The sequence below is a fragment of the Lentinus tigrinus genome (genome assembly GCF_003813185.1).
Source record: "Lentinus tigrinus ALCF2SS1-7 unplaced genomic scaffold L226scaffold_2, whole genome shotgun sequence".
NCBI lineage: Eukaryota > Fungi > Basidiomycota > Agaricomycetes > Polyporales > Polyporaceae > Lentinus > Lentinus tigrinus.
This window is the reverse complement of record NW_027137911.1, coordinates 839,899-855,076: the sequence shown is the minus strand read 5'-3', so window position 1 is coordinate 855,076 and position 15,178 is coordinate 839,899. Positions and strand designations below refer to the sequence as shown.

General features: G+C 54.0%; 7 protein-coding genes across 7 annotated transcripts; 1 reads left to right on the top strand and 6 right to left on the bottom strand.

Annotated features, from left to right (window-relative positions):
* Positions 1-1,092: 1,092 nt before the first annotated feature.
* On the bottom strand, positions 1,093-1,776 carry L226DRAFT_608269 (RNA-binding domain-containing protein; the record flags this gene model as incomplete). The annotated part of the gene is made up of 4 exons (XM_067685905.1): positions 1,093-1,217; positions 1,273-1,469; positions 1,525-1,701; positions 1,756-1,776. 3 exons carry the CDS (start codon positions 1,774-1,776, stop codon positions 1,296-1,298), a joined length of 372 nt encoding a protein of 123 aa, XP_067541523.1. The 3' UTR covers positions 1,093-1,217; positions 1,273-1,295.
* Positions 1,777-1,963: 187 nt separating this feature from the next.
* L226DRAFT_498800 (PEBP-like protein) lies at positions 1,964-3,501 on the bottom strand. The gene is made up of 4 exons (XM_067677687.1): positions 2,939-3,501; positions 2,776-2,880; positions 2,463-2,715; positions 1,964-2,389 (listed from the first exon to the last, which is right to left on the bottom strand). The coding sequence occupies exons 1-4, from the start codon at positions 3,060-3,062 to the stop codon at positions 2,047-2,049; spliced, it is 825 nt and encodes a 274-aa protein (XP_067541522.1). The 5' UTR covers positions 3,063-3,501; the 3' UTR covers positions 1,964-2,046.
* Positions 3,502-4,611: 1,110 nt separating this feature from the next.
* On the bottom strand, positions 4,612-5,448 carry L226DRAFT_529399 (uncharacterized protein). The gene is made up of 3 exons (XM_067679597.1): positions 5,221-5,448; positions 4,759-4,964; positions 4,612-4,702 (listed from the first exon to the last, which is right to left on the bottom strand). The coding sequence occupies exons 1-2, from the start codon at positions 5,372-5,374 to the stop codon at positions 4,774-4,776; spliced, it is 345 nt and encodes a 114-aa protein (XP_067541521.1). The 5' UTR covers positions 5,375-5,448; the 3' UTR covers positions 4,612-4,702; positions 4,759-4,773.
* Positions 5,449-5,859: 411 nt separating this feature from the next.
* L226DRAFT_565768 (uncharacterized protein) lies at positions 5,860-6,894 on the bottom strand (the record flags this gene model as incomplete). The annotated part of the gene is made up of 1 exon (XM_067683831.1): positions 5,860-6,894. One exon carries the CDS (start codon positions 6,892-6,894, stop codon positions 5,860-5,862), a length of 1,035 nt encoding a protein of 344 aa, XP_067541520.1.
* Positions 6,895-7,121: 227 nt separating this feature from the next.
* L226DRAFT_125259 (ATP-dependent RNA helicase FAL1) lies at positions 7,122-8,930 on the bottom strand. The gene is made up of 9 exons (XM_067672224.1): positions 8,877-8,930; positions 8,716-8,812; positions 7,970-8,667; positions 7,803-7,918; positions 7,668-7,751; positions 7,544-7,613; positions 7,450-7,489; positions 7,368-7,390; positions 7,122-7,314 (listed from the first exon to the last, which is right to left on the bottom strand). The coding sequence occupies exons 1-9, from the start codon at positions 8,904-8,906 to the stop codon at positions 7,279-7,281; spliced, it is 1,194 nt and encodes a 397-aa protein (XP_067541519.1). The 5' UTR covers positions 8,907-8,930; the 3' UTR covers positions 7,122-7,278.
* A 76-nt stretch (positions 8,931-9,006) lies between these two features.
* L226DRAFT_549685 (RNA splicing factor PRP9) lies at positions 9,007-11,024 on the top strand. Its single transcript, XM_067682701.1, has 6 exons — positions 9,007-9,457; positions 9,514-9,715; positions 9,769-9,965; positions 10,019-10,572; positions 10,624-10,714; positions 10,768-11,024. The coding sequence occupies exons 1-6, from the start codon at positions 9,064-9,066 to the stop codon at positions 10,899-10,901; spliced, it is 1,572 nt and encodes a 523-aa protein (XP_067541518.1). The 5' UTR covers positions 9,007-9,063; the 3' UTR covers positions 10,902-11,024.
* Positions 11,008-15,175, bottom strand: L226DRAFT_453582 (inositol polyphosphate phosphatase; the record flags this gene model as incomplete). Its single annotated transcript, XM_067675136.1, has 19 exons — positions 11,008-11,279; positions 11,331-11,375; positions 11,433-11,669; positions 11,725-11,863; positions 11,915-12,023; positions 12,078-12,268; positions 12,329-12,409; positions 12,463-12,547; positions 12,600-12,680; positions 12,787-12,836; positions 12,894-12,960; positions 13,011-13,087; positions 13,144-13,450; positions 13,508-13,624; positions 13,681-13,975; positions 14,069-14,135; positions 14,189-14,368; positions 14,422-14,891; positions 14,947-15,175. 19 exons carry the CDS (start codon positions 15,173-15,175, stop codon positions 11,008-11,010), a joined length of 3,099 nt encoding a protein of 1,032 aa, XP_067541517.1.
* Positions 15,176-15,178: the final 3 nt, after the last annotated feature.

Sequence of the window (15,178 nt, the reverse complement as noted above, 5' to 3'; positions counted from 1 at the left end):
TGCGGTGTCACGTACAAGTTGCCGTTGGCGCCTCTATGTCGGGGTCGAGTAGCCCTCTCGCTATGCCCGAAGTGGACCAGATTTCGTCACTCCAGGTGCCTCCCAATCTTGACCTGGGAGATGTATCGGCGTTCAGTCGTCGTTGACATGATGCTCTACGCGCGACTCAATCGGATCTTCAGTTTTATTTGCCAGGACGCCATTTACGGTCTAGGACGGTACTGCAGAGTGCGATTGGACGAACAGTAGCCCGTCGCTTTTGGAAGGGTGTCACCGAACACCCACATCCTAGAACAGGGAATTGTCAACTAAGTCGTGAAAGCGAGAATGAGGCACCCGTAACCTTATAAGATGGTCCACCGAACCTACTGAAGTTCCTCAACACATACTCATCGCTCTTTACCCCAACGCTCATCGCCGCCCCAGCCAACGCGAACACTCCATACACCCTACGCAACAAGCAACAATGTGCTGCCGTCGCCAGTAGGTGTCTCCTCGCTACTAGTGGTGTCGAGCACGATAACATACCTGTCTGTACAGAGTCAGAACCGTGTACAAGAGGTTCGTGCACCCAGGTCGTCACAAGGGACATACTGACCTACTTGCACAGATGCAACCACGGCGTCACGGCTCCTGACGACATCGTTGGTGCAAATCCTTTATTCCCATCCACATGATACTCAAGCATAGATCTGCAGGTCCAGTGCTTCAGCACCAAGTGCATCTTCAGCCCGAACCACCCGCGCAACTGCACGGGAGCTGAGTGCAAGAAACGCTGCTGGCAGTAGTAAGTATACCCCGTACGTCATTAGGCGTTCGCTCGACTCACCTGCAATACAGCCGTTCTGCCCCCCAGCAGTATAGTGAGTTACTATGCATATGACGTCTGGTGGCAGCATGCTGACGGAGTTACAGCCGAAGAGAAGCAGGCTTACTGCCCTAGCTGCGTGGCCGCTGGGTACCACTGAACCCTATGACCATGCTAGCCATCTAGAGCTACCATACCTCCCGTGTACTGTATGATATGCTTGGAGATCCCGCTCCTCCCGGAGGGTTCGCTCCGTCTTGGTTGTCTTCTAATACATCATGTTTGCGCGCGCACTTGAGCAGGGAATGGGGCGAACTCGGCGCGGCACGAGACCAACATGCCGTAAGGTTGGTGACCGGATAGCAACGAAAGCGTGATATTACAGCAATGATACAATAGCCCGCATAGTCTAACATGGGGTGTAGTGAGGAAGGGGAGTGTGATGGACGCGGGAGAAGACGTACACAAGACCACAATCCTCGTGCCCTCAATCCTCATCTTGGATATCGTGCTTCTGCTTTAGCTGGGCCAACTCCTCCTCCCGCCTCGCGATCTCCGCCTTCGCTGCTGCAGCATCTTGTTTCGCGGGCATGTGGTAGAGGACCACGATGTACCGCTCTTGCAAATGGAAGCCGTTCAGATGGTCCAAGGCATTCTTGGCCTGTCGGAGTGCGTGTCAGACTCTGAGCCGGCGATGAACAAGTGTCGGTACTCACGTCCATCACGTCATCAAATACAACAAATGCAGTCCCCTTTGTTTTTTGCTCATTACCAATACGAATCTGGCGAATGCTCCCGTACCGTCCGAACAGGTCGTACAGGTCCTCGCCAGTAATCTGGTAGTTTAGGTTCTTGACAAAGAGTATCCTGTTTGCGCCGGGAGGCAGCTTAGACTAGACAATCAGAGGTAAGCTCGAGAGCGTGTCGCGCCAAACAAATGCGCATACTGTTGGCCTTGCCAGAGCCATGATGGTGGTCGAGGAATGAAACGCGACGGCGTTCAGCCTGCATGCAGTGCTGTGGCTGACGAACCCGGTGGCGCGCGCTCACCGGAAAAGGCAACTAGGAACTGCAGTACCCTCAGGGAGGCTGGCACTCAGACTCGCGTCGGAAGCCGCACCCCACGCTCCTCCAAGCACCCTTGTGACAGATCACACGCCGCTAAAAATTAGAAAAACAATGCAGTTGATACATTACAAGGATACAACGCATATCCGTACATGATTGTTCTCACACGCTCAAAGCACCAACACTCCGAGAAGACCCATCGCTACAGTCAATCCCGTCCAGCTCAACTCCGCCATGCCTACGGCCGACGATGGCGGATTAGTTGTACTGCCTGCGGCAGAGCCACTCGCGGGGCTGGTCGCACTGGAGGCCGCACTCGATGCGGTGCTAGTACTATTGGTGGAGTTGGCATCCGGGCCCGTAAGGAAGAAGTTCCCAGCGAGAGGGCTTCCAAGACCCAGCTGCTCCGCGAACGCCGAGATGTTGAAGTTGCTGATCGGAGTCGACGCATTGAGGATACCAGGGACAACTGAGCTGAAGTTTGCCGGCTGTGCGAAGAGCAGGAGGATGTACCTGCGGCGGGCGCAAGGATCATGTTTCATTGTTAGTTTGAAACATTCACCAGTCCGCGGAAGGAACAACGTACCGGTGAGGATCAGAACCTACGGGAGGCGTCGGACGCAGGAAGTCGGAGATGGCAGGGGTGTTGTTGACGAGAACCGCGCCGGTTGCGAGAGACCCGTTTAACGTTATGTTCGGCGCGAGCAAGTGGCGGATCTGGGCCGATGTAGGGTTTTGGGGGGTCGGCGCATCCGGGTCGACCATGGCCAGGACGAACGTCTGTTGGGCAAACGTCGTCATATTGCTCACGAATGACACAGTCGGACGCAGCGCATTCTCTGGTTACATGCAGGCACAATCAGCAACAACTCCCTATCACAGATAAATTGCACACTTACGCTCGCGCGTCATATTCAACCCTGGCGTCACGGTGACGGTCGTATTCGTCACGTTGTCCAGGAAAACCACATTCAGTAGGCCCACAGGGTTGAACGAGGGCAAAACTGCAAAACAAGCGTCAACATGGGGAAGATCACAATATTTACGAGATGCCGGGCGTACCATCGGGGACAATCTTGGCGGTCGTGAACGCCTGCTCCACGTCGGCTGTGGTCACGTTCGTGCTGTTCTGCGCAGACACGCACAAAACGACGGTGGAGACGAAGACAAGTAGTTGTGTCAACATCTTAGCTATGGGGCGGGAGCAAGCACGGTTGGGTCCGAGCTATATGGGCTTTATACCCGGGCTTTTGTCTTGGCGCGACCGTTCTGTGTAAAAATTCCCCCGTGTGATCGCACCACCGCAACGAGAGCTGCGCATGGGAGGCCGGTCGTGTTGCTCTCACGAGCTTGCATGGAGACGCGATGGACCGTGTACAACGCTCGCAAAAGGTGTCCCTCAGGAGGAGAGAGAAGGTCTTGCGGACGAATTGCAATGTGGAAGGGTGGGAGCGCCGGCACGCTGCGGGAGGCAAGTGATCTGAGAGTTCGCGGACCTTGATGGAGTGGCCGTGCAGGGAAGAGAAGACAGAGTATGATGGGTCGCCAATCGACGGTCACAGTGAACTCATCCATCGCGTGCTTCTGCATCTATTGGGGACTTGATGGGTTTTCGGGGCCCGCCGAGGCTGTGAGAGGAACTCTTAGTCAGGCTTTTCTCTCGCTCTGGACCGCAGTAAGTACGACTTGGAAGTTAGGGCGCAGGTGTCACCCTGGAGGCTTAGCTTAGGCGGTCACCTCGGCCTCAAGTATGCGCAGGGGCTCTTGAGCGGATGCAATGGCACACAATACAGCGCGGTAAGAAATTCGGGAGTCCGAAAGCTTCCACGCGCAGATCAGTATATGGCCTGAGGGGATTCGAGCCAAGTGAGATTAATCAAACCCGAAATAGGAGGAATTACGGACCGGCTATGAGATGGCAATCTCCTCAGGGATGTACGGGTCATCCAACTGTGGTTAGTACCTGGGATTGACTTTTACCTTTCACGCGTCGCGCGGGAAGCGTTATCTGTGTAGCCGGAGAACCTGTGGCGGACACATACCCCAGTTCTGAGCTGGGCACAAAACGTGCTGATGGCGGCGACCACTTCTTGTCGCACATGCTGGTTCAAAAGGTGTTCAATAGAAAATGGATGAGCGAGACGCAGAGATGCCAGTGGAAGGGCGACAATGGCGCATCTAATCCGCATAAGCGTTAGACCAGGAGATTGCAGTTTATTCGAGCGACCCTCACCGGAACAATATTTCAGCCTTTCGACATCAGAAAGCACGAGCACCCCCGGTATGTGGTTAATGTCTCATAGGGAACCACGGTTTCCTCGGATGCGCAATGGATCTAACCCATTCGGCGCTGCTGAAATGAATTACCTCAGAGAACAAAACAGGATGAATGGGAACGGTGCGTCCCTGAGCCTCGTATGGCTTAGCAGGAGCAACATGGCCGCGTAGGGTCCGCAGACTGCGAGACCTTGACTTCTGCTGCGGTGTCGACCTCGCCACTAGTTGGAGTGAGTGGAGCACCAATCAATGTGCATCTCGAAAGCGAACTCACTGACGGTCTGGTATCGAGCAGTTTGACGACACCGGAGACGTAGAGCGTCATCCACACAGGTTTTGGAAGAACTAGCTAACCAATCTATACTCATCGTCAATCAGCGGCTCACAGGCAAGCGATGTCTAGCCCGTCAGGCAGAGCGCCAGACCATGGCCGATCTGACCCCAGCTGAGACGGAGGATCGCGCACTGTCTGAAACTCTCCGATAATGGGTCTCAAATGTACAGGAGATACGTGAGAGCCTCGAGCTTGAGATACAGAACTCTGAAAGGCTAGGGTTGAACGTTGAGTGTGCGAGAGACGCTCATATTATAACGAGATGACCTACTAGACTACGGCATGCTCAGATCTTCTGCGCAAGCCGCTGGACGCTCGCGCACTCGTCCTGGCCCCGGGCACAGACTACTGTTGACGCCCCTTGATCCTGCGCATCTGGTATGAGACACTTGATGTCCTGTACGTCGGGACATGGACATTCTGAGGGCTGGGCGACACAGACAAGAGTGTCTGGGCAGAGATAGTTGGAGCATGGCACTGCGCAGAAACCAAGTTAGTATATCGCAAGTCTAAGCGAGGCCTAGCCGATTCCAGTCTGCAACACGAGCCGCATGTCCAAGGTACATGACCATATGGCTGGTAACGTATGCCTGTCACCAACTTCCAGAGGCGAGCACAGGACTCCACTACCGCAAGCCACAAGGTGAATAGACTGAATGCTCAGCAAGTAAACGAGCAGTCAGTCCGTTAACCAGCTGTCTCCTGAGCTTATCGACGTCGAGCTAGTACTCACCTGCATCCGAATGTGCCTGCCACTGCGCCATACCACCCGCGGGTCTCTGCTGCTGCTGTTGGTGTCCCCCAAACATCTGCTCGAAGAAACCGAACTGGCCGAATGCGACGGAGAATTGCAGGGCCAAACACACAAGCAACGTGTACAACAGCATGGTGAGCGTTATGGAGGAGGTGAGTGTAAGGCCGAACGATGGCGAAACGAGCTGAGACTGAGAGAGACAAGGGGAAGAGCCAGGTCCGAGAAGGTCGGAATACACGTGTCACTTGCAGGAAACACGACAACACCGCCAAACAACGCGCCTGTGGCAGCTGCAGCGCACACCAGGGGGTTTCGATCATAGTACAAAATGCATATTCCTGATCATAAGTCGTACAAAGCAAAGCTACTACGCGTAGAAAATCCAGGACATCCAAATCGAGGGGTGAAAGAACACAGAAACCTTGAGTCATCGACTCAGAAACAAGGATGACGAACGCGTAGCGAATACATGATGGCGAATAGTACTAGGCAAATGGTGAGGGGACAGGTTAGATTGAATGAGATCGAGCATATATGCGCATGTGCTAGGGGATGGGTGGCGGGACACGGACAAGGAGCCAAGACCGAACAGTGACCATCAGCAGCAGGGAGACGCGCTCACAGAAGCTCGTCTTCGCCGTCGCCGTCGATGAAGTCCATCTCCTCCTCCATGGCACGACGCATCCGCCTGCGTTCCTCCTTGCCGAGAGGCGTTCGGCCAGGAGTGGCCCCTACGAGGGTAACAGCAGGGCTAACCACCGGACGCAGGATTCGCTCCCTGGGAGTAGCAAGGGCCGAGAGGTAGTCTGTTACGTGCTTGGGATGGGGGGAAGCGGGAGCTGGTTTCTTCGTGCTGCTCTTCACAGAGGCGGAGGGTGAGGTCAAACCAGCCTTCGCCCTCGCCGTCTCCGAAGGAGTCGCAGGGTCGGCTATCTTCTTCGAGGACTTGCGTCGAGGTGCGCGGTTCTCCTTATCCTGTTCTTTGTCGAAGGTCAAAGAGGCATGCTCCTTGTGCTCAGCAGGATCGGGTTTGCGCGCGACAGGGATGACGATGTAACGGTCCTGATAGACGTCGAAGCCAGGGTAATGGATGCTCTGTCGATCGGGGGGAGAAACCTCGCGTGGGATTCGCATTGGCGAGGCCCTGGGTGCGCGGATGGCAGCGGAGTCATTCTCCGCGTCATTCTGCCCATGAGAGTTGGACCCAGTGCTCCTGGGAGGGGAGCCCGGAGTTCGTGCAGACAACCGAGGCGAGCGACGCACTCGCGTACTCGGCGTCCGCTTGGGGCTCCTCCGCGGGGTCCCCGAACCACCCCCACGCGGGGTCTCGCAAACAGTGGCGTCCGAAGCTTCTGACGATCCAAAATCGAGTCGCACAGCTGGGCTATCTGGTCCTTGCAAGAGCGCATGGAAATGTGCGGGGGCGAACCTTGCGCTGTTACTCGAGGCTGAAAGCGGACTTTTCAGCCTCGGCGTGTTCAACCCTCCCTCCGCTTTGAGACGCCTCTTCGCCGGACTGTCGAAGGAACCAACAGAAGGCGAATGCGGCCGTTTGTTCGGCCGTGAGTGGCTAGGCGTGCCATAGGGGGTAGGAACTGGAACCAGACGCAAGTCCATTTCTTGCAGTGGACCGGGACGAGTGCGGGGCGGCATGGTGAGTGTCGTTCTTGGAGTGGATGCCGGTTGCGCGAGATAGGTTGTGGTTGTGGAAGACCGGAGAAACCGAGCACAGGCGAGAGGGGTATTTATGATGGGCGTTGGAAACCAAACCGCGACGCGCCACGCGCTGCACCTCGCGTCGCGACCTCACGTGATCGTCACAGTCACGCAATTACGCACGCTCGAGACCCCCGCCCTCCTTGGGCCGACTGCTCGGGAACAGTCGAGAAAGTCGACCGACAAAAGAGTCGGGAAGGACCCCACGCTAGAAGTCCAGACTCAAACATATCATTGCACGCGACAAAGACAAAGAGAATAGAGGAGAACTTCCCGAGGTGATTACTGTACAGATACAACGAATACATAGCAAGGGATAGCCTAAATAAGTTCTGCAGCGTTCACCGGCATCTCATCCTGTTGTTATGGTTAAATTTTGTTGGAAACAGGACAAAGAATAATGAACTCACGATCTGTGTACCATAGTACTGCTCTGGAGACAAAGGAAGCGATATGAGCGCATGTCGGATCATCATGAAGAGGAACACATACCAATATCGCGCAGGATACGGACATCATCGACAGTGACGAACTGTGAAGGGGTTCAGAGAGGCGGCAAAGAGAAAGAGTAACCGGAGGTACGCACGTTGATAGCAACACCTTTCCGCCCGAACCGACCTGACCGACCGATACGGTGGATGTAGTTTTCACGGTTTCTTCACAGAAACAGTGAGAAGCCAGTCACCCGAGATGAGAACTATTGGACGTACGCAGGAAGGTCGTAGTTGATGACAAGCGATACTTGTTGTACATCAATACCACGTGCCCACACGTCGGTAGTGATGAGTACACGTCTGTGATGGAGTCATGAGCGATGGTAAGAGCACGAACGAGAACAAACGTACGAAGTACCGCTCCGGAACTCAGCCATGATGGCATCTCGCTCCTTCTGTGCCATCTCTCCGTGCATCGAGGAGACAGTGAAGTTGGCATTCCGCATCTTCTCCGTCAACCAATCCACCTGTCGGCATCGTGAGTGAGACAAGTCTAGCGTCACTGAACAGAAGCTGACCTTTCTCCTTGTGTTGCAGAAGATGACGGCTTGCGTTATAGTGAGCGTATCGTACAGGTCGCACAGCGTGTCGAACTTCCAATCCTCCTTCTCCACTGCGACGAAGAACTGCTTGATGCCCTCGAGCGTCAACTCGTCACGCCTGACGAGGATCCGGATAGGGTCCGTCATGAATTTTGTTGTCATCTCCAGCACATCGTACGGCAGCGTGGCGCTGAGCAGAACGACCTGCGTCGCCGGAGGAAGGTAACGGTAGACGTCATAAATCTGGTCCTTGAAACCCTTGTTGAGTAACTCGTCCGCCTCGTCCAGCACAAGCATCTTGATGTTGCGCGTGCGCAAGCTGCGACGGCGAATCATGTCGAAGACACGTCCTGGGGTTCCAGAGACGACGTGTTGTCCATACTCGAGCTTGCGAATGTCTTCACCAATGGAAGTGCCGCCAATGCACGCGTGGCATTGGACGTTCATGTAGTCGCCGAGCGCAAGCACGACAGATTGGATTTGTGTGGCCAACTCGCGGGTTGGGGAGAGGACGAGAGCCTGAGTCTCCCGGACGGTAACGTCGATTGACTGGAGGATGGAGATAGAGAATGTGGCCGTTTTGCCCGTACCGGACTGTGCTTGCGCAATGACATCGCGTCCTTGGATGATGGGAAGAATGGCACGCTGCTGGATAGCAGATGGCTTTTCAAAGTCTGAGAAGCATGAGGAGCACGTTCGCATCAAGTTATGAAATCACGTACTGTACGCGTATATGCCGCGCAGAAGATCCTCCTTCAGCCCAAGGTCATCAAAGGTCGAAACGACTGGTACCGCCTCGGAGGACTCGAAGATAAGTTTCTAATCGACCGAACCGCATTCCATCAGCTTAAGGCCGCATTTCAATAGTTGTATGAGCACTCACGTCGTCGCCAGGGTTGATTCCGCCGGACATGGTGGGTAGGGTCGTGGAAGAGAGAGAGCAGAGATCGGAGTTCAAAATCTTGAACGCTCTCGCAAAGCAGTCTCGGTAAGCGCCCGGTGCTCGCTGCTTCCTCCGTTGGTCTCTTCGTCGCCTTTCGACACTTCCACGCTCTCACCGTCGACCTGTTATGGACTCCATAATCGAAGTACAGCGTCAGACACACGAGGAGATTGAGCATCTTGAGCGTGCTCTCTATACGACTCTCTCGAAACCCCAATCGACACACCAGGTTCGCCTACAAAACGAGCACAAGGCCTCGCAACTCCTAGACCGGCTACGCTCTCGCATCGTCACACTCAACAACCTCTATGAGGACCAGGACACACGGAAGGCAGAGATTGACTCCTTGTCGGCACCAGCTCGACAAGACGACCTCTCTGCATTCTACGCTCGACTCGGGAAGATCCAGGAGCACTACGCAAAGTATCCCGACGCCACTGTTGGTGGTTTCGAGCAGGAGCTTGCAGCATTTTTGGAAGAGCCGGAAGAACTTGATGAGGATGAGTATGACCAGGATGATCGTGCGTTCTTTTCCTTCCATTCGAGCACGATAGCTAAGACGTGTGTCTCGCGGTAGCCGTTGCCTTGATGTTCTCCGGCGAAGAGGGCTACGGCAAATATCTTGACTTGTACGCTAATCATACAACGTACAACAATCTCAAGCATATTGGCAAGCGGATAGCGTACCTGCAATATCTTGACGTACTTCTTGCTGCTCAGTCAGGACCTGTTCATACTGAGCTGCCCAAAGAATGTCGACTGCATCGAGACTATGAGCTGTGAGTCTCTCTTTGAAGCTTGTTCTAACATTCGCTCATTCCACACGATACAGGTACATTCGTGCGCTCCATGCTTACCTTGTTTCGTTCATGAAGCGGTCGCAACCCCTGGTTGACGTGGAGTCCCAACAGCGGGAAGCCGAGGTGCAGTTTGAGAAGTATTGGGAGTCAGAGGGTGCGGAAGAATGGCAGGATGTGAAGCAGACGAAGGCACCTGAGAACGGAGAGGCAGGAATCTGGTGCGCAGCATGTGAGTAAAGTACACTTTTTATCCATCATGCCTCCACGAACGCGAACCTCCAGGTCAAAAGATGTACTCAAAGCAGACCGTCTACGACGCACACCTGACGTCCAAGAAGCACATCAAGGCCGCTCAGAAGCAAGCCACCTCCGAGGCGCCGCCTGCCAACCCGAACGGCCCCCCTGCAGCGAACGGCTCAACCCCCACTCCCCATGGCGAATCGTCCAAGCTGTCCGACAAGAACAAGCATCGTACCGCTGCCCTCGTAACACACCTTTCCACCCAACTGCTCCGCGCACTCGCACCTGCGCTCAACGAGACCAAATCCAATGTCGAGCGTCGCTTCTCCCTCACGGCGCGCGAGCGTGAACAGGAGTTGATCGAGCAGGCGAAGAAGCCCCCTCCTGCTCCCAAGGCGCCTGCCAATGGCGAGAACGCAGAAGAGGAGGAGGAAGAGGAGCGTATCTACAACCCGCTCAAGCTTCCGCTCGGATGGGATGGCAAGCCGATCCCGTACTGGCTGTACAAGCTTCATGGGTTGGGTGTCGAGTACCGTTGCGAGATCTGCTCGGACCATGTCTATATGGGCAGGAAGAACTTCGACCGGCACTTCCAGGTACGTGGCTCATCAATCAAGTTGGGGTCTCCTCTGATTGGTGCCCTGTAGGAGTCAAGACATGCGTTCGGTATGCGTGCCCTCGGCTTGCCTAACACGAAGCACTTCCATGAAATAACTCGCATCGAGGATGCGCTTGCACGTAAGTAACATACCCTTGCCTTCTATGGAGTCCGCGGTCTCACGACTTTCTAGTCGCCGAGAAACTCAAGCGCGAGGGACGCCACGAGATCTTCGAGCAGGAGACCATGGAGGAGCTCGAGGACGAAGAGGGCAACGTCTACAACCGCAAGACCTATGAAGATCTGAAGAAGCAGGGTCTCATCTGACGTATTCGCTCCTAGGCTATGTAGTATGTAGTAGTTATTCGGTTCCTGCATGGTGCCGTGCACGGAGTATTGTTGCTGATTGTAATATACATCCTCATTCTTATGTCTATGCTGCGAGTGATAGCTCTTCCTTATCTGTATCTGGTTTGCTTGGTCGAGTAGGTGGCGGGGGTGCAGGCCTACGGTGGGTAGTTGTCGTTGGCGGTGGTTGGACTGGCGTGATCGGCGCTTGAAGGGAAAGTGCATGATACAGCTCTTCCTCGGATGATGAGGGCGAAGAGGAAAGTGATGACTCGCTGGAGGAGTCGAAGGGGTTGGAACTGCGAGTCTGTGAACCATTCCTCCTGATATTGGGAATCATTATCCCGTTGGGATGCTCTTCATGGTTTCATGAGCATCAACACTCGTCTCGGTATGCGAGTAGCTCACCTGGATCGTCCCACCAGGCCGCTTCGTCTGAGCTAGGGGGAGGTACTGTTGGCAGAAATGTAGTCAAAACGTTGGTCTGTATCCATTGATTTCCCGACGTACGATCATGTTCTTTTGGGGTGAATGTAAGATTGGCCAACTTCTCGTCTAATTTCTCGCCGGGCGCAGTGCTCGTAACATTCTCCAGGAGCAACTTCTGAAGGGCGGCGCGCTTCGCGTGGTCAATGATCCTGACTTCGGCCCTGAAGAGGGCGAAGACTGGCCGATGATCGGAACACTTGAGTTCTGCTCGAGAATAGACCGTGAGGTCGAGACTGTTGCCCTTGAAGAGAATACGGTCTGTAGTGAGTCATATCAGGACTATGTCCTTGATCTTTCTGAATTTGGAACTGACCGGTCCACGCTGGTATACGCATCTTCTCGCCTGTATCATAGTTGTCGGAGTGGAGGTCGTACTTGTACGTTGGTTGGAAGAGTAAGGGGCCTTCCTGGTACCCGTTGAAGACCTCGCCATCGTCTATGGCCCGCCTCAGCTGCACAGTGATATTTAGCAAGACAGTGAATAGCATCACAGACGAAGGTACCTGATCAGCAGCAAGCAGCCCGTCAAAGTCGTCCATGAGGGCTAGCGTTCTGACGCGTTCATTGTCTAGATCGATGCGGTAGTTGGTGTCCGCAAGCCATATAACATTTCTAGCATGGCCGTCGCTTAGCTTCGGACGCACTGAGAGAAAGCTTCTGACATACTGATGGCTGTCGATCGTTTTGCCCTTGAGGAAGTGCAATCCGTTGACGATCGTTCGGTAATCTGCATTCCGTTCAAGAACGTTTGAGTGCCCCGCGGCAAGGTGTGCCGTCAAGAAGCAAAACGTGGTGTCGTGGTATTCCAGCCTGATCCCAACCGCACCCTTGTTGCCCGACATTCCACGCAGACCGGTCTGATCCAATCAATGTATCTTCGATGTACGAAGATTGAGATAGAGTAGGAGAAGGCTCACTTTGTGTGACGCTGCTTCGACATTGCGTATCACTGCGGTCAATTCCTTCTTCACGAGGACCAGGAGTGCAGTGCCGACTAACTAAACGTGTCTCGTCAGGTCATATCCTGCCCCTGCCACCTATAACAACCTACTTGATGGCTTCGAAGCAAGATATAATCGCACTTCTTATTTGGCCTTCGATCTAACGTGTCGAGGATCTTGGCTTCCCATACGCGCCTTCGCATTTTGATGAGTCACCTGGCTGCGAGCGTATCGAATAACCACTTACTTCTTTTCAGGGTCAGTTTGTACGATCTGCTGGGCGGTAAGAGGAACGATTTCCTGGAAACCAAGCGCAAAGATGTCGGGACTGTCTTGCATCAGCATGAGAAGTTAGCCACACTTAGAGGAAGCTTACTCCGGCGCATCTGTGGGAAATTATGCGTCAGAGATTGGACATGGATGCGACGTCATACGCACTTGGTCTAGGGAACAACCATGGGAGCAAAGATTCTGACGATGGCGGCTAGAGAGGTGCCAAAGCGTTCATCGCCTACCGCTAGATTCCATGCAATAAACTTACCCTTCCATTGAGATTCCACGTTCCGACGAAGATCGTGCATGTCTTCGTGGTTGAGTACTCCACTAGTCTGTAAGGGTATCAGCCCGATGATCTCTACCGTCGCAATCTAGGAATTACCTGTTCTCCAGCGCCGCGCGCACAGAATCATGGATAGGATCGAAGATTGTGACTTGACGTTGTGTGCTGAGATTCCCCTATTGTGCCGAACAGTCAACACACTGCCTTCACGGCTGGTAGACAACCTACTTACCACAAACATGTCAATAGCAACTTGTTTCCCCTTATCCTGGAAGTTATTGATATATGCACGAGACACGCTCTTCGTCGCGTCGGATAACAGCCCGCCCAGCGTACGCTTTCCACTACGAGTGAAGCTTGTGTTCAGAGCACCGGTACCGGCGTATATGCGGGACAACGCATCGCCGTTCTCTGCCCATAGCTCGCCGTGGTTAGACCACAATGATCCCGAATGGATCCATTCTCGACGAATATGGGCTAGGAATGTCTCCAGCGCGGTCCGTGACAAAATATCCTGCACGAAATTGGTACGGTCGAGACTACGATGATGTTGATGTTAGTTCCGATATCGAACAATGTCCGTCCCTTGGACATACCAATCAAGACAGTTCGTGCGGAAGACACCCTTTTGCTCTGTGATGATCTCATTTGTATTGGCGTCGGCCATCGCAAAGCCGAATTTCTCTATGTTGTCCGACACCTGCTCCAAACGCCTAGTGTGGTCAAAGATGGCTAAGCATATCAAAAGCTGTTCAAGAAGAGTACTAACCTGACTTCACGGAAGACGCTCTCATGGCCGCCATACTTGACCGCGTTGTGGAAGTCGAAGTTGGTGATGCCGATCGCGTCACCAACAGAGTTTCGAGCAATCTGCATGTGTCGCGTGTATGCTGCTGTCAGAATTGTTTCGTTCTCCTTCGTTCCCAGCAGATTGATGGCGTGAACAGCGCCATACTCCTCCACGAGGCCCGCGAAGTGGCGGTCGAAGGCAGGCTGAGAGCCCTGGGGCCGAGTGATCTGGATTCGCTGACCAAACGTCTGCAGACCTTGTTGCTCCCAGAATACTGCTCAGGTAAATGTGCAGGGAAAGGGGCATCAAAGGAGTGAGCACACGAAGTGAATGAAAACAGAATAGTCAGATTGAACAGAATACATACATGGAACGCTACCCCGTACTTGTACGTAACTATAACAGTGCTGGTCGGTACTGAAGATGGTTTCCGTCTTTGACAAAAATCAGCGCCTTGGGCAGACTTGAACGCTGCACTAAACAATACCTCAACAAAATTAGCACAGTTGCCGTCGTCATCAACGCCTCGGGTGTTGAACCGCGTCCCAGAGCGTTTCCAACCCAGTCGCGAAATCAGAGATATAGTCGCAATTATCGGAGTGCCATTGGTTGGTGGAGCGGGCAGTGCGAGCGTACACACACCGACATAGCCTTGGATAGCCAGTACCTGAGAAACTGTTCAGCGTCACCTTCCTGACAAGACCGGGAGGAAGCACGTACAATGAACTGGCATTGGTCTAGCTCGGCGCGCTCGTGTGCGTCCAATCTTGCCCTGAAATCGAGCAGACTCTTCGCGATGAACTCATTCCAAACGAACCGGTCGTCATAACTAGCTGCGTCCCAAGGCTCACTCCTGGAAAGGCGACGTTGAAGGCGCGAAGAGATGTCCCATTGGGGCTCCATCGCATAGTAGAACGTGCCGGCGGAGATTATCTTGCGGAGGGATTGACATGGGTGTTCGGGCGCAGGGGTGGTAGTTCCGCTGCCATGTTCTCTCATATATACGTCGCTGGTGTCACCATAACTCGGGGTGGCCAAAGGATCTCCGGCGAGGGCAAGGTCATCCCAGAGTGGTGAGGTTAGGCAGTAGAAGTTGACATCATGGATCTGCACCACAGTCTCAGGTGTGGGAGATGAAGGTCTTGTGTTTCCAACTTCCGTTGCGGAGACGATGACGGCCAGGAACATATCTGTTCTTTGGTCGGCACGAGGGGATTGGGGCGTGCAGCGGAAGCAAAGACGTACCGTTTGCTATTGAGACTAACCCCAAACACCCTTTCACAATGCGCGGCGTGAGCTTGACGGCGTTCGACAAGTCCACTTGGTCCTTTGGGAGAAATTCTACCACTGCTTGCGAGGACGAGCCTTGTGCTGCGCGAAAGACCAAAGCCCTGGCAGGACAGCCGCGCTTCTCATCTTGAGAGCTTGTGACTAGATAGAGCGTGCGCGGGCTTTCACCCAGATAGAGATACATGGC